We start from the raw sequence: 21,449 nt of genomic DNA, 5'->3' as shown, positions 1-21,449 counted from the left end.
GTGCTATTGCTCCAGCCCCTAACTTTTTAGTTTTTCAACCCAAGGTTTCAAGCATGAACGAAGTGATTTTTTTGTCACTTTATTCTACTTCCTTTGAAAAACACCAAATCCCAGTTGAGGGAGGTGTAAGGTGCTGCTGTCTTTTGAAAAAAATTCTCTTGCCCTCCTTATTCTTCCAGTGTTCTTTTCAGAAAGAGAAAAACTGAGGGGCTCCACAGAAGTCTTCACCAGAAACAGTTGGGAAATATAAACTGATTTTGCATTGTTTCTGGTTTGCAAAGATAAAAGGTTAACAGTTCTGTGTGCTTCCGTAGGTCACTCGAGGAGTCTCAGGCAGCGGAAAGGAAGTACTCCTGTCAGGGGCACGGGGACTTAGAGAGTGTGCTGTCCAAGCTGGATTTCACCCACACCAGTGAAGAGCTTCTGCAGGCAGAGGTGACTCGCTTAGAAACCAGGTAGATAATTCTGTGCACGTTTAAGCAATGTTCAAGTTAGAAATCGTGATTTTGTTTTATTGATAAAGTAATATAATAGAATTCATAAAAATTTAGTTCATAAAATTATGTAATTCATAAAAAATGTAACTCAGCATGATACCCCCTAGTCCCATCCATCAGTAAGCTGCAGGATTTCATCCTTTTTTTTTTTTCAATAACTGAGTTGTATTTTGCTATGCATAATACACCACAGTTTCTTTATCCACTCATCTGTTCTTGGACAAGGGTTCTTTCCAGATCTAGGCTACTGCAAATAGTACTGCAGTGAACATTGTAGTGCATGTATCTTTTTGAATGAACATTTTGAGGCTTTTGTGGTAAATGCTAAGAAGTGGAATTGTTGGATCAAATGTCCCGTGACTCATAGCAGAGCAAGTGCCTATAGCAGATAGTTAGCTGTTGATTTAGAAGCAAAAATATTTGTGAGATAAGACAGGCCTGGTACTCCTGAAGTTCTTAAACTTAAAGAGGAATTTATTCTTAGGAATGACAAATTTAATATTCCTTTGAGCAGATTATTCTGGCAAGTTTGTGTAGGATGGAGTTGTAAGTAAGTGTGGTAAAGCTGAAGTGATGGTGGCAATTCCTGTACAACTAGAGAGAACAAATTTGCTAAGTTAATTAGTCTGTAGAGTTTTGTAGCTTGCTAAATTTTAAGCAGAAGCAAAGGTCTCTAAAGGTTTGTGTTGGATTTAGCTGCTTCTAGTGATAAGGGAGTGGAAAATAAGTTTTACTATCTAGGAAGAAGTAATAAATTAAGATTTTTCTTGGACACCAAGAAGGTTAAACTAGATAATTCAGTTTCTGTTTGGGGGTGTGTGTTTAAATATGTGATTTTATTTTTATACAGCTTGGAATCTGTTAGTTCCACATGTAAGCAATTAAGCCAAGAACTAATGATAAAATACGAAGAATTGAAGAAGATGGAAACATATAATAATGAATACAGGGCAGAGATAAAGAAGGTAAATATCTGGGATCACAAAGTTATATTAGTTTATGAACTGGGTTATGGGTTGGAGGGGTAGCACTGTCGTAGCACTGTCGCCCCATTGTTCATCGATTTGCTCAAGCAGGCACCAGTAAGGTCGCCATTGTGAGACTTGTTACTGTTTTTGGCATATTGAATACACCATGATTAGCTTGCCAGGCTCTGCCGTGCAGGCAGGATACTCTTGGTAGCTTGTCGGGCTCTCTGAGAGGAGGAATCGAACCTGGGTCTTGGAAGGGTATACAAGGATAATTTTGAAAGAAAGAAAAAGATAGTCCAAAGGGCCACTTGGTAATCTGGAATGTGGTTAGGCAAATTTTGACTCATCAGGGATCTGAAATACTTTCCATATAGTGCAAACTTGCTGCCTTTGGACTCTTGAACTTACTTTAATCATATTTTGCTGAAAAAAGCTCTGTAAGCTATACTTTCTTGATTGCAAAAATATACTATTTGAGTGGCATTACCTAGTGGTGGCTGTGGTTCTCTTGCTTGGGGTATAGTTGGCACCTTCTTTGGTTACTAAGATTTTTGCAGGGCCTGTACTATCTCAAGTGGTTGTTTTACTTCTTTGGGATTACTTCCAGCCTTTTTATTTTCTTGTCTTTTGGTGGACCAGTGAACTAGATAGGCACTCTGTTTTTTTTAGGTTTGTAGTTACTGAAAAAGAGTGGAATTTCCTGGAGCTGAACTCTAACTAATGTGTTCTGTACTTAGATACTGGTTCTCAGCCTCTGAGTAAGTCTTGTATGCCTGTTTTGAAATCTAATACATGACCTTCAGAACAGATAATGCAATTTTGTAAATATTTTTTGGCAGTTTATATAGAGGAAAAATTCATAGCTTGAGGCAAGATCTCAGTAATAGAAATGTCTTCATTTAAATTAATGTTTTTTTATCTACTTGTTTTCTTTTTAACCTTTTATGTTTTCCTTCCTGTTCCTTTGCAGTTGAAAGAACAAATTTTACAGACGGACCAAAGTTACAATTCTGTGCTAGAGGGAATGAAGATGGAGATCTCCCAGCTCACCCGGGAACTGCACCAGCGGGACATCACCATTGCTTCCACCAAAAGCTCTTCCTCTGATATGGAGAAGCGACTCAAAGAGGAGATCCAAAAGGCAGAAGTAAAAGCAGTAGAGCATAAGGTGAAGCTTGGAAAAAAAAATCTTAGAAAAAATAGATAAAAAAGAAAATTCTGGGGCTGGAGCGATAGCACAGTGGGTAGGGTGTTTGCCTTGCACGAGGCCGACCCAGGTTCTAATCCCAGCATCCCATATGGTCCCCTGAGCTCCGCCAGGGGTAATTCCTGAGTGAAGAGCCAGGAGTAACCCCTGTACATCGCTGGGGGTGACTCAAAAACAAAAACAACAACAACAAAAAATTCTTTTATTTGGTTTGTTTTTTAAGATTTACTTTGTCAACAGCATATTTTTTTTTTTAAAAAAAGTTTTGTTAATCACCTTGTGTTTTGCCAGGTGATTATTGCCTAGGTTGGCATTTCCTGTCTGGTACCAGCTTGCTGGGTTTGGTGGTCATTTTTCTCTTTCAGTTTCTGCTTCTTTGGGCAGAACTTGCCCAGTTCTTTGTCCTGTGGAGTTGAGTCTCCCTGAGTAGTGGTTGTTTTCTCCAGTGGGTTTTCTCGGGAGCCCTTTGTGGGGTACTATGCTTCTTTCAGCTCTTAGCACGTTTTTGTGTTGAAAGGGAACTCTCAATGAGCACTTCCTTTTTTTCCATCTTGGTCCCACCTCTTTAGGGAGATTATTAACCATTCTAGTGAGCACTGTGGAGGGAGTAGGTGAGAATAGGTACAGACAAGCAGAGATTCCTTTTGTGGTCAGAGTGAGGTGCTTGCTGTAGAAAATCCATGAGACCGGAAGGATGCACTCTGGACTCAAATAGGGCTGTCACGTGGTTCACGATGCTTTTTAATGGAATACAGGAAAGATAAGGAGCAAGTTTGGGGAAGATGATGAACTTGTAGGGAAAATACAATGTCGGACAATTGGCAGAGGGGACATATTTGGTTTGACAGAAAAGCTTGAAGTCTCTAGGAGTCAGTTCCACTAAAGCCTGGAAGTTAGAGGTTAAAACCAGGATGATATTGAGCTGTGGAGGTGTGCATGAGGGTGAAACATGTATTCTGAGAGACTTGAGGTTATCATGAGAAAGCATTGTATGTGAAGAGCAGAGACTTGGCCCCCCTGAGGATGCCATTCATTTGAAGTATAAAGGTATGGAGTGAAACTAAAGAAGAGAAACAGGAAGAAAGAAAACCAGGTATTTTTTTACTAAGTAAGTAGAACCCAAAGAAGGCAGGAATCTTTTCAAGCAGGAATGTTTGAGCAGAAATGCTAAGGAGAATGAGGACTGAAAACAACTTATTTTGTGAATGTAGTACATACTACATAGTCCATGATATTGGAGGTCAAAGCCAAATTAGAGGAGTCTAATGTAGGAGAGCAGTTAGGGATTTGCCAGTGAGCCATTTCCTATTTTTAGAATGATAATTGCTTGTGTATTTATTCACTTAAATGTCCTTTTTACATATATGAAGAATCTGACATTACCCAGTGAAATTTACATGTGGAAAAATTGTATAAGGTGCATTTGATCTTATTTTTGTCCTTTTTTTACTTTTCCCTTCTCAGGAGATTGTGAATCAGCTGGAGTCACTCAAATTAGAAAACCGTCATCTTTCTGAAACGGTGATGAAATTAGAATTGAGTTTACATCAGGTACGTAAGTACATAAAAGGGAAGTTCCATTTTTCTACTATTCAATACTTTAGAGAAAGCTCTTTGTAGATACTGACATTTAAAGATGCAGTTAAGATCATGCTATGGAATGATCCTTTTACAGAAACTTTCTCAAATCAAAAATGAAGACATTGGTGGAATTGTGCAAAATATTCCTCTTTACTCCAGCAGTTTGAAGGTATTTTTTTTTAATCAAATAAAATATTCTAGAATATTTTATGCTGGAAGCATTTTAGTAGGTAATAGACACAGGATAGATGAATAAGACTCTTGCCCATGAGATAGAAATTAATTTGGGAGGGAGGATAAGAAATGTATACCAGCTCCTGTCAAACTTCAGAGAACTTGATTAGTGCTTGGTTGTACGGTGAGTTATAAGTACGCTCTTTTTAACTAATTTGTTACAAAATTCTTATAATTTTCAAAATGATTCTCTGTTCTGACTCAGCTTTTCTTGATGTAGGTCACATGTCTGGAGATTGTAGAAATGCTTTTTTCCTGTTTCCAGAGTGTTTGCTTCCAAAGATGCATAGTTAGATAATGGCCCTTTATGCCCAAACAGTTCTCATTCATGGTTGATTAAGCAGGCTGTGGGGTGGGGGTGGGGATTTGGGGAAAGCTAGGGAATACTATGTTTCAGTTAAAAGAAAATATAGAACTTTTTAAATAATTTTTTGGAAGGGAAAGATTCTCTATAAGCATCATAAAACCATAAAGAATTTTATAGCACAAGGAATTTTATAACATAAAAATGTAAAATTTCTGGAAGGCAAAAGACCCCATAAAAATGACTATTAGACTGAGGGAAAACTAACGGACAGAAGATGTTCATAAAATATTAGCATATAAGGACTTCCTGTAAAGATACTAAAAAGATAATTCAATAGAAAAAAATGTTAAAAGAACAAAAATAGGTAATTGATGGAAATAATTCTAAACTTTGGTAAATAAGGAAAGCTGTCAACCTCACTAAGAATCATAACAAAATGGACATAAATGTTGCTTTGCTATTTGGATTAAGAATGATTTTTAAAAAGTCATTATTGCTGGTATGGGTAAGGATTAGGGAAATTGGTGTTCTCATGTATTATTAATAAAAGAGCTAATGGATAAAACTTTTCTAAAGGACAAGTTAGCCAAATGTATCAAACTTGTAAATATATATAGCCTATAACTCTTTGCTTACATGTATTTCTAATTTTGATAATCATTGCTGACTTGTTCTCCAGAAGGAACATGTTAGTTTGCATTCCAAAAGAACCCACTCTATAGGATCAAACTTGTAAAATTGGTCTTTGTAGTGTTATTTGCAATATCCAAAATTTTGAAATAAAGTAAATGTAAATATATAGATGTGTTTCTTTGTGACTTTCTATCTTATGAAACACCACACTGTACTGTTGTTTAAAGTGGTGGATGAAAATATGTATTAAATCTTTCTTCCTCCCTCCTCAAATCCTTCTGAAACTTATAATTAAAGGATTAAAAGAAAAAAAATTCAAGCCTAAAATGATAGGAAAATAGAAAAGGAGACACTAGCTAAACATTTTCTATGGAAGATGGAAGTTGGGGTGGGCGTGGGAGGGCGGGCAACATGGGGAGGGATAAGGAGGAAGAGAGACAGAGAGAAAGGGAGGGAGGGCTCTTGCCTTTGATATGGCTGACTGGATTCGATCTCAGCACCCAGATGGTCTCCTGAGCACTATCAGGTCTGGCACAGAAACATTTTTTTTTTTAACAATATGGAAAATAACTTTACATACTAACCCTAATTCACCGCAGAATCTGCAGCAGGTTCTGGATGTACTGCAGTACTGGTTTAAGAGACTCTTCTGTAGTCCTTACTTCTTCCTGTTTTGGAGCTGTACTCTCCTAGGGACTGGCTTAAGGGAGCCTGTCCCCCAGATGGTGTTTGCTAGCTGCCCTGCAAAACCTTCTCACGGCGGGCTGCTGGCCTTTCTTTTTTCTTTCTAGGTCAGGGTATACTGCACACTTAGCTTTTTATATTACCTCCCATACTCCATTAACTATAACATATTTTCTTCTTTTTTTTTTTTTGCTTTTTTTTTGGGGTCACACCTGGCGATGCACAGGGGTTATTCCTGGCTCTGCACTCAGGAATTAACCCCTGGCGGTGCTCAGGGGACCATATGGGATGCTGGGAATCGAACCCGGGTCAGCCGCGTGCAAGGCAAACTCCCTACCCACTGTGCTATTGCTCCAGCCCCATATTTTCTTTTTTTCGTTTTTTTTTTTTTTTTTTTTTTTTGCTTTTTGGGTCACACCCAGCGATGCTCAGGGGTTACTCCTGGCTTTGCACTCAGGAATTACTCCTGGCGGTGCTTGGGGGACCATATGGGATGCTGGGGATTGAACCCGGGTCGGCCGCATGCAAGGCAAACGCCTTACCCGCTGTGCTATCACTCCGGCCCCTCCAGCCCCATATTTTCTTATGTTTAAGAAAAAATTTAAAGATGCGCAGAAAGGGCAATCATTACTTTTTTAAATTTTGCATGTAACGATAGCAAAGTCTGTTGGAAACCCCGTCAGCAGTTCAAACACCTTTGGTTTGGAAGCTGAACACAGCGCAAACATTCTCATTACAAAGAGTTATTAGGAAGGACTGTATTGCATTTTATTACCTAGAAATTCCTTATACAAATAAATTCTTGAGCTAGTTGTAGCTATTTATTTATGTAGTTTTGGGGCCACACCCAGCTCTGCTCAGGGCTTACTCCTGGATCACTCCTGGCGGTGCTCGGGGTACCATGAGTGCCGAGGATCAGAGTCGGGTCAGTGTGTGCAAGGCAAGCGCCCTGTTTGCTGTGAAATTAAATGCTCATATCATTGACCACACGGCTGACCAGTCTGCATCCGCCTATGATGACTTGAAGCTTCACTGTTGACTTATTTTGAGATTTTATTTAGCATTGACAACTTGTTGAAAAGTTACATTATTTTAAGTAGAATATCAGATATTCAATCTGATTATTAGATATTAGATATTAAAATATCAGAAAAATCTTTACAGAAAAGATGAATCTAAGCATCTTATTAACCTCCAGGAATTACCATATTTTTTTGGAATGCTGGTTTAAATGATTTGTCATTAGAAAAATAATTATATCCAGGCAGTCATTTGTCCAGTCTTCTGTTTTTTTTTTTTTTTAAGGTACCATATTGCCAGAATACAGGAAACACCTAGAGTTGAAGAGCAATAGATTCTATGATCACAGAACTCAGACTGGATGCGAGTAGTAATTCCATATGACACCTGAATAAAGTATTTATTTAAGAATTCTGCAAGCCAGAATTTCTTCTCAGAACCTTCCTTTCACATTTTTTTCCTTGAAGTAGGCCTACTGTTTCCTAAGGAGGAAGCTATGGCTACTATTTTTTCCTTTTTACTGTTTTCCACTTGCCACTTTCCTCCATTTTGCTTTCATATTTCATCCAGCTTCTGGAGTTTTCTTTGGTGCATTAGGGCACTTTAAAATTTTCCATCCTATTTGCTGTAAGAAACAGAATACCCAGCAGACTAGCATGGTGGTGCTCCGGGACCTTATATGGTGCCTGGGATCAAACTGGGTTTGGCCACATGCTAGGCAAGTGCCTTAACCCTTGTACAATCTTCATTTTTTTTTTTTTTTGGCTTTATGGGTCACAGCTGGCAATGCACAGGGGTTACTCCTGGTTCTGCACTCAGGAATCACCCCTGGCGGTGCTCAGGGGACCATATGGGATACTGGGAATCGAACCCTGGTCGGCCGCGTGCAAGGCAAACGCCCTACCCCCTGTACTGTTGCTCCAGCCCCAACCCTTGTACTATCACTCAGCCCTCTCTCTGATTCGTACAAGAGCCAGAAACAAATATTGGAAAACTAAGTTTAAGTATAGCCACAGTTAAGCTTATTAGAACAGAGTAAAAGGTACTTTTCCATCACTAGTATCATTAATCACAAGTATCCACATGTAAACTAAGTGACTGTCATATTCCTTCTTATTAGGCTAAAGAGAATTCACTAACAGACCTTCAGGAGAATTATATTGAGGCATTAAATAAGTTAGTGTCCGAGAATCAACAACTACAGAAAGATTTGATGGATACCAAATCTAAGCTGGAGAGTTCTACTCAGAAGTGCCAGAACCCCCCTGACGTTGTCTTTAAACTGACACACAGCAAAGCACCCGAGATCAAGAAAACAGAGTTCAAGTAAAATTTCTTCACAGTGCATTACTGTAATATCATTCTCATTTCTTTGAAAGTTATTTTAGGTTGACAAAAATTAGTTTTTATCAGAGGATTCTATGTTCAGTCCTGAGGTTCCGTGTGCACAGGACAGCCGCTACCAGGTTAAAAGCGGAGGAGGTTTATATGGATCAGGCCTGAGTGTCTGGTACTCTGAGTGTCCTAGGAAGGACATCCTTGTTCCCCTGAGCTTCCTCCCTCCCGCCTGCCCGCCCTTCCTCCGTCCCTCTTAAAGTAAAAGAGTTTCAGGGAGAGACAGGGAGATTAGAGAAGTTGATTAAGATAATGTGCTCCAGAGAGAACACTGGCTTCTCCAGGAGGGGAAACAGCTCCCCTGAGCTCTTCAGGCTTTCTGCACCTCTGTAATCCCACCTGTTCCACGAGATGGTGGCTGTACGCGGAAAGCTTAGCAGTCAGCCACTTGGCTTCAGCTTCTGCCATCTGGCTTCCATGTTTCCCCACCAGATCCCCTGCTGACTCTCAGCCCGCTCCCGCTCCACCTCAGGACCTGAGTGGTACCTTTATTTAACGTGGGGGTTGGGTTGAGCCACGCCCAGTGTGCTTGGGCTGTCCTCGCCTGCACATTACTGCCCTGTCCTGCATTAACCACCCTAGGTCACTCGGGCAGCAGCTTCGTTTTCCTTGACCAATTTGAAATTGTGAGGGCAGGGGCCTCGCAGTGGAGACTTGGGGCGTGAATGTGGACTCAGGGTTACCTGTTTGACGGGCTGCTCATTCTGGAAGTCAGAGTCTTGCTAGCTAGACTGTTGAATCTCTAAGTGAGCTGCCTGTAATTCTTTAAAAGAGAGGCAAGTTGCTAAAATTTTATTTGTTTTGTTTTTTTCAATCTGTATCCAGGCCAATCCCTGGCCAGCACAGACATGATGGAGTAAAGGCTGAACACTGTCCAACAGGCCTTCATCCGTCAGGAGGACAAGCAGCGGATAGCATAGACCCCCTGCCCAGGGTCCTCAGCCCTCTGAGTCCTTCCACCAGCCACTTCAGCTCTACGGTCTCTTTGCCTTCCACCTTTCAGTATAAAACTGAATCTCTGCCTTCAGTCCTAGACATAAATGAAGCCAATTTTTCTGACACTGTATCTGAAAGTATAAGTGACCCAGAAGAGTTACCTTTGGTATGGAAATGTTCTGATCTGAATAGTTTACTTAGTTTTATTTTTACTTTTAAGGGTGAGGAGGGTGATAGTTTTTGTTTTTCTTACTGGGTTTCTTAAGTACCACCTTATGCTCAGGTATTTGTGTCTTATGGTTTCACATGTGGAGGAAGGGACATTCAGCCACTACTAATTTTCAAAATGCATCTTCGTTCGGACATTTAAGCAATGGACATTCCTTTATCTTTGATCCTGTCTGAAACTTTGCTTCCTGCCCTTTCCAGACAGGCCAGTTTTGCAGGGGAATGGTGCATTCAAGAGATAGATCTGGGGGCTGGAGTGATAGCACAGTGGGTGGAGCGTTTGCCTTGCATGCCACGCAGCTGACCAGGGTTCGATTCCCAGCATCCCATATGGTGCCCCAGCACCTCCAGGAGTAATTCCTGAGTATAGAGCCAGGAGTAACCCTTGTGCACTGCCGGCTGTGACCCGAAAAGCAAATAAAAAAAAAAATAGATCTGAAGCCTAAGATGGTCTTGCGCCTAGGGAAGAAGGACAGAAACTCCTGAGCAGGGGCCTGGTGGGGCTGGAGGAGGTGCTGGCTCCTGATATCCTGGCACTGGGTTCTGCCCGATGCTGCCGTGGTGGCTGCGGCCTTCCTTTCACACTGCTGGTCCTTTGCTCCCACAGCACTGGCACACTCTTGTTTTTGTGCTCTGTACGAAAGCACTTGATTTGGACCATTTATTTCTCATCACTAGCTATATGATCCCATACAAGTAAAAGTTCAGGTTTTTGTCTTGTTTTTTTAACTGCTTAATGTACCAGGAAGTTCACGGAAAGCTCCCCTTTTAGTTTCCGAAATCACTTGGGCTGGAGAGCTGCATAGCTCATTGCCCTGAGGTGCTCTTTGCCTGTTAGTGATCCTGAGAACAGACTCTCCGCGCAGAGCCCCGACGCTGCTGGGTCTGGCCCCTGAAACAGAAAACAAAGTAAATTCTGAAATTCAAAAACAATCCTGAAAAACCAGCTTGCTTCCTAAGGTGGTCAGCAAAACTTCCTTGGTACTGAAACTTGAAGTCGTGGGATGGTACAGAGAGACCTGCTCATTCTGCTTAGCATCACCAGTGTAGCTGGTTGTGGAATGTTACCCCAGGTTCCATTAGGGTGATAAGGCTGATCCTCGTCAGCCGGCGGTTCCGCCCGTGTGAACTTGAGCACTCACTGTGCTGTTCTCAACCCTTCACCAGACGCTTACTTGGGAATGTGTCAGGGCTGAGGGCAGCCAGGTGCCCCTTCAGACAGGGATGGCAGAGGATGGAGTCAGCAGCAGGGAGCAAGTGGGGGGCAAGAAGCGAGGGATGTGGGCGTTGGACCCTAACTCTGTTGCCCTTGGTGGGGACTCAGATCACTGAGCTTATCTGACCATGTTGCAATCTGGCTTACATGTTTTCATTTACAAATTGGGGCCACACCCAGAGAACTGGTTAGGGGCCCACCCTCTACCACTTCTGACCCAGAGAACCACTGGCCTGTGGTTCAGTGCTTGCAGGTTTAGGGGCCACCAGGGCTACACCAGGGGCTGCCTGGTGTCCAACAGCCTCATGTGTGCTCTGTCACTTGAGCTCCTTCCCTGGTCCATTTTCTCCTGTCAAATAGAGAAAATAGAATTGATGCATATACATTGTTTCCAGAGTGAGAACTAAATGAGGGTGTGTGTGTGTGTATGTATGTGTGTGTGTGTGTGTGTGAGAGTAAATGAGGGTGTATGTGTGTGTGTGATACATTGTTTCCAGAGTGTGTGTGAGATACATTGTTTCCAGAGTGAGAACTAAATGAGGGGTGTGTGTGTGCCCACCCCTGATGCATGGGTGTGGGTATGTGCATGTCCATATCCCTTAGAACAGGGGTAGAGAGAGTGTCCAGTCCACAGAATCTGTAAGACCACAGAAGTCACGTGTTCTGATCCTGGCTCATGACAGGACAGACATGTCTGCTTCTCGTGGCATCCCTTCTGATGTTATAAATAATAGCCCTTGGTGGAAATAAGGTTCGCCAGCTCTGCCAATGTTTCCGTATTTACTAGTGTAAAGGTGCCTTTATTGGAAATATTGCAAAGGAGGGTCAATACTATTGGCCACAAGGGTTTCAGATAAGGGACTCGGGACTAAAATTTTAGAAAACGCTGAATTTAACTGACAGCTAATTTTATTGTTGCTTGATTTTTCTATACTTTAAAAGCAACAAATCATTCATATCTTAAAAGTGAGTTTGAAATAACAGGCTCCATATAAATTCTCTTCTGGAGAAAGGATGTACAAATCCAAACGGAAATATTGTCCAGTCCTGTAGCAAATACCTCATGTGACACTTCAGTTTTACAACTTCGGTCAGAAATAATTAGGTGTGTTAGATGTTATAGAACCTACTGCTTTGATTTTTCCTACTTGTCATTAGGATAAGAGTGCTTTTAAAAAAAATCACCATTTTATATTGCTAGTTAGAAAATATTCAATTTTATATGTCAACTTTCATTTCTCTTCCAGTGTCCCATCCCTGTGTCTCCCCTGGGTTCGGTAGCAGCAAGGTTTCTGGAGGAGGAGGAACTGCGGTCTCATCATATTCTAGAGCGCCTGGATGCCCATATTGAGGAACTGAAGAGAGAGAGTGAAAAGACGGTCCGACAGTTCAGAGCCCTTGTGTAGTCAACACTCACCAGTTTGGAAATAAACCCCGGGGATCAACTGTCTGCTGAAGAAGCCTCTCTGTCGACGTGAGCGCAGAAGCGCTGTCACAGCGAGGCGCCCTCAAGGACCCAGCCGGGACCCTGCCAGGCCCGTGCTTCGTGGGCTTTCCCCTGCTGGCTTGCTACAAGAACTTTTCCAGCAGGAACTGTGACAATAAACGACTTTGCTGATCTTTTCTCATATTAGTATACTCACTGTCACAGCGATACTTTTTTTCTTACTGACTTAAATGTGAATGCTGTAGACTCGAAAGATTTGATTATAATTCTTTTAAATAAAGCAACTGCAAGAACTTTGTTTAAGGGAAGTGTGTGGTGGAGGCGCGAATTCCAGCATCAAGCTGACCTTCACTGATGTACTGGTCCTGCTGCTGACTGGGCTGGTAGTGTGCGGGCAGGAGGGGGAGAGCAGGCCTTGCTCACCGCAGAACCTTGACCAAAAGGTTAAGGAAGAGGTGGAGCAGACGGGGCTGCAGGGACGGGTTCGGCTTAAGTACGTGACGCCTGTGGTGTGTCTGAAAAAGCAAACGTTGGAGTACATGGGGCACTTGGGAAGTCTGGGGAAGCGATCTCTGCTCGTGAAGGCATGCCCGGCAGGAAAGGAGCAGAAGGCAGGGCCTGGCGCCCCGAGGATGCTGCACCCGAGGGTCCCAGATGCTGGAGTGCCAGGTGCAAACAGTGCAAGCAGAGACAAGAAGTCTCCTGTCTTGGCACGGCTCCTTTCTGTTCTTGAAAGTGAAATCAAACCTCAGTTTCCCAGTCTCTCTGCTGCCTCAGGCTACTGCTTTAAGCAGGAGTTATCTGCAGTGTGATTCTAATCCCCCCATCTTCATCCCTGTCCCCACTAGGGATGCGCTGTCTGTCCTCGATTTCAACACTGACTCCTGGTCTCTGAGCAGCGTTTACAGGGCCTCTCTCTCTCTCTCCCTCTCTCTCTCCCTGTCCCCCTGTCTCTGTCTCCCACTCTCCCTCTCCCTCTCTCTCCCTGTCCCCCTCTCTCTGTCTCCCACTCTCCCTCTCCCTCCCTCCCTCTCCCTCTCTCTCCTCTCTCTCTCTCTCCCCCCCTCTCTCCCTCGCCCCCCTCCCCCCCCCCCCCACCGACCAACGTTTCCATCTTTCTATTCTCTGGCCACACATTCTGCTGTTCTGGCTCTTCTTCTAGAGACCTTCTTTTGACTTCGAAATTAGTTTTTTACTCATTACATTCTTCCTTTGAGCTGGGGGCTGGAATGATAGCACAGCGGGTAGGGCGTTTGCCTTGCACGCCTCGCAGCTGACCCGGGTTCGATTCCCAGCATCCCATATGGTCCCCCAGCACTGCTGGGAGTAATTCCTGAGTATAGAGCCAGGAGTAACCCCTGTGTGTCACCGGGTGTGACCCGTAAAGTAAAAAAAAAAAAAAAAAAAAAAGATCTGAAGCCTAAGATGGTCCTGCAACTCGGGAAGAACAGAAACTCCTGAGGAGGGGCTGGCTCCTGACATCCTGGCACTGGGTTCTGCCCGATGCTGCCGTGGTGGCTGCGGCCTTCCTTTCACACTGCTGGTCCTTTGCTCCCACAGCTGCTGGCACACTCTCGTTTTTGTGCTCTGTACGAAAGCTCTTGATTTGGACCATTTATTTCTCATCACTAGGTATATGATCCTATACAAGTAAAAGTTCAGCCCGGCCCTGAAGTTTTCATTGTCTGTGCTAGCTAGGAGAGAGAGAGTAATTTCCAGTCACTGGAAGAGCTTAAGAAATCATGAGATACTATGTACTTCCTTAAGCATCTACTGTGTTATTTAAACTCGAAGTAGTAAACTGATTGCCTACATTTTTCAGAACATTTGATTGTAACTTAACCTCTGCTTCGTTTTTTCAAAAGATATGCCAAATATTAAAATTGTTGAAATCAAATTGAGTTAGTTTCTTAATATCTAATTCATTAATCGGGCTACCCAGATAAGATGAAGACATGAAGGCCACCCTGGGTGTTCTCAGAGACTCAAATGTCTCTGCTCGGTGGTGGTGAGGTGGAGGGGTTGGAGGGTGAATCTTCTCATTCCTCTTGGCGAGAATTTTCAGTGGTTTGTCTGGGTTCTATGCAGATGTTAGCTGATGACAAAGTTGAGAGCTCACTAGGGGTTGCATCTTGTCTGAGAGTCCCAGAGTCCTGAGTTTGGCTCCTTCCCTCAGCAGGACACTCCACAGCACAGCTCCCCGTGTGGCAGAGCCAGGGCTAGGGCAGAGCCCAGTGGTGTATGGTGACCCCCATGTGGCTGGCAGGACCCTTTTCAGCCTGGCAGGAACCCAGCAGCAGCCCGCTAGTATTCACAAGTCCTAGCCAAGAGCACTGGGTGGGGAGCTTTAGGTGGGCCAGAATTCAGCCTCCCTTTGGCCAGAGCCACTGAGCAACCAATAACAAAACCACAGAAGAGCAACAGTGATAGAAATCAAAGGAAAAAGAAGTAAGTCTTGAGTAGATACACAATTAGATAAATTCAATATATTTTTGGTCAACATTTAAGGGACAGTTGATTAAAAAGCAAGAATGCAAGAAATTTGCAGCGGGGGATGGAGAGATAGTACAGCGGGTCGCATGCTTGCCTTATATGCAGTCGGCCCAGATTTAATCCCCCACACTCCATATTGTCCTCTGAGTTCTCCAGGCGTAATTTTTAAGCACAATGCCAGGAGTAACCCATCAACATCACTGGATTTACCCCCAGGAGTTAATTTTTTTTTAAAAAAAAGACTTGAACTAGATCAACAAACTTGAATTAGTAGACATACAAAATAGATTCCATTCCAAAATTTCAGGCTGTGCTTCTCAAGAGCATTGGAGACATTTATTAATTAATTGAACAAAATTTGGATCATAAAGAAAGGCTCAACAATGCCAAAATATTGGATATGTTTTGTCCCCTGACAAAAGTAGAATTAATCTACAATTCTTAATTAAAAAGTAAATATTATTTTAAATATAATTTCATCCTCCGCCCCTCTTGGAGAGCCCTCTTGGAGAGCTATCAAGAGTATCACGCCTGCACAGCAGAGCCTGGCAAGCTACCCGTGGCATATTCTATATGCCAAAAACAGTAACAAGTCTCACAATGGAGATGTTACTGGTGCCCGCTCGAGCAAATCGATGAGCAACAGGATGACAATGATACAGTGATAATTTTGATAATACAAGCACGGGAAATTAGGCAATACATTTGGAAGCACATTTATTTGCTTCTTTGTTTCTTGGGCCACACCTGGCTGTGCTTAGGGACTACTCTTGGCTTGGTACTCTGGGGTCACTTCCAGCAGTCCTCAGGGTGGTGCCAGGGATTAAATCCAGAATCTCATATATGTGAAGCAAGTGCTCAATCACTGAGTTAAATCCCTGGCCAAGAAACATGCAATTTAAAAAATAAATCAAAATTAGAAAATATTTTTCACTAAATTAAATTAATTGCTGCATATAAAAACTTTTATTATGCCACTAAAGTTTTACTTGAAGGAAAATTTATAGCCTTAAATGCTTATTTTAGAAAAGAAAAAATTGTGAAAATAAATCATGTAATGTACATATAAATCGTAAGAAGTTGGGGCTGGGAGAGCGCCCAGGGGACTGGAGCTCGTGCCTGACCTGCACAGGACCCAGGTTTGGTCCTTGGTACCTTGTGATCTCCTGGAGTCACCAATGTGTCCCTAGTGGTCCCCCAGCACTGCTGTGGATGCCCCCCAGAAAAACAAGTTAGAAAATAATAACAAAACCAAAGAAAGAAAAAGGAAGTTCTAAAGAGCAGAAGTTATTGAATTATAAATTGTTTAGTGGAGACTATCATATAAAAATTTATTTATTTGAAAAGATTAATAAAAGATTATTTCGCTGGCTAGACTAATGAAGAAAGGAGAAGGTATAAAATAGCAGTATGAGAAATAATAAGTAGAGACTACAAACGCTAACAAAAAGAACAATTATTTGCTAATGAAAGTGAAAAATAAGTAAAATAGGTAAATTCCTTCGGTACAACACACACAAAAGTAGACAAAAGGCAGAAAATCTAAAGTCATAAATAAATGAGAGAAACTGATTCCAAATGGCAAAACTTCCCACAAAGAAAGCGTCAGTGTGCATGGCTTCACCAGTGACCACTCAAGGAAGATGCAATTCCATAATACCGTTTTACAAATATGACAAAGAGGGAAATGATTCTCATTTTATAATCTTGATACCAAACCTGTCAAGGGCATTTGAAAAGGATATTACAGACGAGTCTCTTTCCACAGATAAAACTTAAAATATTTTCATCTAATAGAATCTAACGACATACCACATAGATGATGTAAAGTAACCAAAATTAAATTTATTTCAGGAATATGTGTCTAACTCATCTTGAATGGGTGAAAGTATTCAAAGTTCTCCTGAGATTGGGAAGAATACTGCCACCACATCTACCCAGCATGCTCCAACGAGAGAAAGAATTGAAAGGCAAACAGCCTGTGTTGTTGGCACGGAGGTGGGGAGAAGGGGACCCTCAATCACTGCTGGTGGGAATGTCCACTGGTCCAGCCTTTTGAAAAACAATATTCACTTTTCTCAAAAAAAAAAAAAGAAAGAAAGGAAAAAGGAAAGAAAGAAAAAGAAAGGAAAGAAAAAAGAAAGAAAGGAAGGAAGGAAGGAAGGAAGGAAGAAAGAAAGAAAGAAAGAAAGAAAGAAAGAAAGAAAGAAAGAAAGAAAGAAAGAAAGAAAGAAAAGAAAGAAAGAAAGGAATCCCTCCACATTAGCAATTGGGCTTCAATATGACCCAGCAATTCAACTACTTGACATCTACCGCAAGAGACCAAAAACCTACTTAGAAGAGACATTTGCACTCTGATGTCCTTTGCACCACTGTTCACAATCACCCAAATATGGAATCTACCCAGTGTTGAAGAATAGACATCTGAATATGTCCAGGAACAGATGCCTGATATCTGAAACTATGGTACACATACACAGTGGAATACTACTCAGCTATAAAAAAGATGAAATTAAGCAATTTGCTACTATGTAGATGGATCTGGAAAGTGTCATGCCAAGTGTAGTTAGTGAGAAGGAGAGGAACATACACAGAATGATCTTTCAGTTTCTTTCACATGCCCTCTCCATAGAACACTTGAGAGTCTTTGAAACATTAAAAATTAATTTTTAATTAAAATAGTGTTAATAGTAACATTTCAAGAAATAATGCTGTTATATCTCACTGGCCACCAGAATACTAGTGTCACTCTCCCACTGTTTCTAGGTCTTCACCCCCCCACTTCAGTGACCACTAATATGTTTTTATTAGTTTTTTAATTCCCCTAATATGTTTTTTTATAACTCTATATATGAGAGAGATCAGATCTATTTGTCCTCTCTTTGGCTGACTTTGCTCAGTATTATCATCTGAGTTGTAAAAGCTCTGTGTATATGTGTATATATATGTATATGTATGTATAGAACTTGTGTGTATACATATATAATATATATATACATATATAGTATGTATATATATATACATATATGTAGCATACACAATTTCTTTACTTCTTTATTCACTCAAATGTTATTGGCTCTCTTGGGTAGTTTCCAGATCTTGTGTATTGACTACAGTGAACTAAGAGGCACAAATATCCTTACAAATGAATGCTTTTATGCCCTTTGGGGAGATGCCAAAAACTAGATGGAGGCTCTATTCTTACTTTTTTTGACAAATCTCTACAATTTTCCATAGTCTGGACAAATGACATTACACCAACAGTGGATCAGGCTCTTTCCCACAGCCCTGCCAGCTCTGGCCATTTGCCATCTTTCGGATGCAGGTGTGGGGAGTGAGTTCTTGGGTATCTTGGATCTTAGGGCTTTCTGATGTGTGGTAAGAAAACGTTTTCCCTACCCATGGGCATTGTGAGTCTTTGTGACATGGGAACTCAGTCCTCTTGCTGAGAGAGGAACTAAGGAAGTGACCATGACCTTTTGTGTCCTGGTCTTGGACATCCCCCACTGTTTCTTTTGCCATATTCTATGCACTTTTAAAAAGTGAGTCACAGGGGCCGGAGTGATAGCACAGCGGGTAGGGTGTTTGCTTTGCACACGGCCGACCTGGGTTCGATCCCCGGCATCCCATATGGTCCCCCAAGTACCGCCATGAGTAATTTCTGAGTGCAAAGCCAGGAATACCCCTGAGCATCGCTGGGTGTGACCCAAAAAGCAAAAAAAAAAAAAAAAAAGTGAGTCACTCAGTCTCACTGCCGCTTCAGGGATACGTGTTCAAACCACCACACCCGCTGCTTGCTCCCGAGTGGCTCCCGCTGCTTCTGCTGGAGAAAGTGCCCATGGACAGCCCCCGAGAGCCACGTTCCTCGGGCTGGTCAGCTTTCTGAGACAGGAATCCCGCAGCCTTTCCCCGGGCAGTCAGGTTGGAGGGTGTTTAGTGTGAATTTGGAGGTAATCTCAGCTTTCAGGGTGCAGATCATATAGATAATCTCTCTTTAGAAAATAACTAAAACCAATAGTTAAACATTAAATTAAATTTTTTTAATTGAATCACCGTGAGATAGTTACAAAGCTTTCATGCTTGAGTTTCAGTCATACAATGATCAAACACCTATCACTCCATCAGTGCACATTTTCCACCTCCAATGTGCCCAGTGTCCTCTCTTCCCATCCCCACCCTCCCCGCCTCCATGACAGACAATTTCCCCCCTACTCTCTCTCTAATTTGGGGCATTATGGTTTTCGATACAGATAATGAGAGGCCAATAAAGGACCAATCATGTTTGGCTCTTTATCTACTTTCAGCACACATCTCCCATCCCGAATGATCATTGGCTCAGTGGTCCCTTTTCTATTCCAGCTGCCTTCTCCACCAGCTCACGAGGCAGGCTTCCAGCCATGGAGCAATATTCCTGACCCTTGTCTCTACTGTCCTCGGGTGTCAGTCTCATAAACATTACCACTGTAGCACTGTAGCACTGTTGTCCTGTTGTTCATCGATTTGCTCGAGCGGGCACTAGTAACGTCTCCATTGTGAGACTTGTTGTTACTGTCTTTGGCATATCGAATACACCACGGATAGCTTGCCAAACTGTGCCGTGTGGGAGGGATACTCTTGGTAGCTTGCCGGGCTCTCCGAGAGGGACGGAGGAATCAAATCTGGGTCAGCAGCTGAGAGGCTGCGGACATGTGCTTTGGCGGGAACCAGTTTAGATGCTGAGAGCAATCAAGGCATACTGGGCTCCCACACGTGTCCGGATGGGAAGGAGGAAGACAAAATATTTTTATTGAAGTCATTGGTTTATAAAATCATCTTATAATGGTATATGTCCGTATCTCTATGTAATACATTCATCGCTAAAAGCGGAATTTCACTCATCCTCATACATTTGACTCCTTTACCTGATTTACCCACTTTTATCCCTCCATCACTTCTGGTAACCATAGTTTGGTCTAAAAGTTAATTTTTAAAACTTAGTCCACTAATTGGTTTTGTTTCTTGAAGTGCCACATGTGAGTAAAATCAAAGACTGTATTATTCTGCCTGATAACTTTTCTTCAGGAGTTTTCTGCACGTTCTTGGCTTGCAGGGCCTCTGGGTGGGAAACCTTCCTTTTCTTTCCTCCACTTCGGGGTTCCCTTCACTGTCTATGGGTTTGTGGCCGTTATACCAGCCCCTCGGCCACCCAGCCTAGAGCAGGACTCTGTGGGAGTTGAACATGCTCTGACAGATGTGCCCAACATGCTTTAACACAACGTTCAACATGCTCTGACATGCTCTAATAGACAGGTGAGTCAACATGCTCTGACAGATAAGTCTAGATTACTCATCTGCTAGACTCCAATATGCTCTGACATATGTGCTCAACACTGGCTGCCATGATTTTATGAGGGGCCTTTGGATTATTGGGGCACGAACACACCTTGTTCTCTGGGTTTTCATGGACTCGTTTCATCCCTGTTAGATGGACGATGCTACAAAAGCCTCATTTGATGGCTGAGAGAAGTCAGAGACTCAGTAGCAACGCTGGTGGCAGAGCTGGGGTTGGAGGCAGAGCTGGCCGTCATGTTTGCCTCCACGAACCCTCACACCATCTGGGGAGGGGTCTCGAGCTAGCAGCAGGACTCCCCCGAATCAGCCCAGCGTTGACAGAGGGGAACGGAGACTTGGCTCCCACCCAACTGTAAGCAAGACAGTGCTCGTCACGCAGCAGACTCAGCCCAGCTTTCCCGGAAGAAAGCCCTTGGCTTCTTTTTAAACTGGACTTTCAACACTTGCCGAGTCTTAAAAATGTGAAGAGAGGCTGTTTCCGGTGGAGTGGGCTCAGCCCCTGAGCAGGGGACAGCGCCGCACCTCGGGAAGGCGGTCTGGGAGCCGGAAGCCAATGGCTTGCATCCTAGCTACACTGAATTCTTTTCAGTATATAGTAAAATGCTCATTTTCAGAGCCCGAAGGTGTTGACATCTGTGCAAATGCATGTACCGGTCAGCCGCTTGTTCACTGGGCAATCTAACAGCTCCACGGGCGTTTCCGTTTAGATGAGAAATGCTCCTCGTTTTCCTCTACGCTCATTCTTTGTTTGGAGGGGGGCTTCTCCACCCCCACCCCCACTCTGAATAACTGTACTTCAATGAATCATGCGGTCCACTTGCCCTTGGCCCCCCTCGGCTCTGCCTGCCTCTCCCAGGTCCCCCACAGCTGGGGTGAAATGATGGCTGATTCCTTGTGTCACAGAGCCAGTCAGCCGTACCTGCCTCCACACGGAAACCACGCGATGCTGGCCCAGGCTGAGGGGACTGGGTCCCCTGAGATGGACACTCCTCCCATCGATCGGTTGGCCTGATTCTTTCCAGTTCCATTGATCGGTTGGCCTGATTCTTCCTGTTCAGAGCAGGGCACTCCCGACGGGGAAGAGTCTCTCTTGTAAACACATTTCCCCACGGAGCCAAAGGCGGCCTGCTGGCGCAGGCTTCTCCTTAGCTGGGAAGAACATGAAAATGACTCTTCAGGCGGTTAGAGTTCGAGTCAAAAGACTACAGGTTACAGTCTTGGATCAACAGCCATTAAGTAAATCCAGTGATGAAATATTTCTTTTGAATG

General features: G+C 42.9%; 1 protein-coding gene across 4 annotated transcripts in view; it reads left to right on the top strand.

The window, feature by feature from the left end:
* CEP63 (centrosomal protein 63) overlaps positions 1-12,653 on the top strand; it is a 42,599-nt gene extending 29,946 nt beyond the window's left edge. Inside the window, exons 9-16 of one of the 4 annotated variants that reach the window (XM_055128232.1) lie at positions 315-455; positions 1,348-1,462; positions 2,439-2,636; positions 4,140-4,226; positions 4,351-4,425; positions 8,255-8,460; positions 9,355-9,631; positions 12,157-12,653. In XM_055128232.1, the coding sequence (XP_054984207.1) occupies positions 315-455; positions 1,348-1,462; positions 2,439-2,636; positions 4,140-4,226; positions 4,351-4,425; positions 8,255-8,460; positions 9,355-9,631; positions 12,157-12,315 (1,258 nt within the window). In that variant the 3' untranslated portion in view covers positions 12,316-12,653. Of the gene's footprint in view, positions 1-314; positions 456-1,347; positions 1,463-2,438; positions 2,637-4,139; positions 4,227-4,350; positions 4,426-8,254; positions 8,461-9,354; positions 9,632-12,156 lie in introns of those variants that run through there. The other 3 variants (XM_055128233.1, XM_012931567.2, XM_055128234.1) reach the window with 3 other exon arrangements.
* The last annotated feature ends 8,796 nt before the right edge of the window (positions 12,654-21,449 follow it).

This window comes from Sorex araneus, chromosome 2 (assembly GCF_027595985.1).
Source record: "Sorex araneus isolate mSorAra2 chromosome 2, mSorAra2.pri, whole genome shotgun sequence".
Lineage (NCBI taxonomy): Eukaryota > Metazoa > Chordata > Mammalia > Eulipotyphla > Soricidae > Sorex > Sorex araneus.
This window is presented reverse-complemented; position numbering and strand designations above follow the sequence as displayed.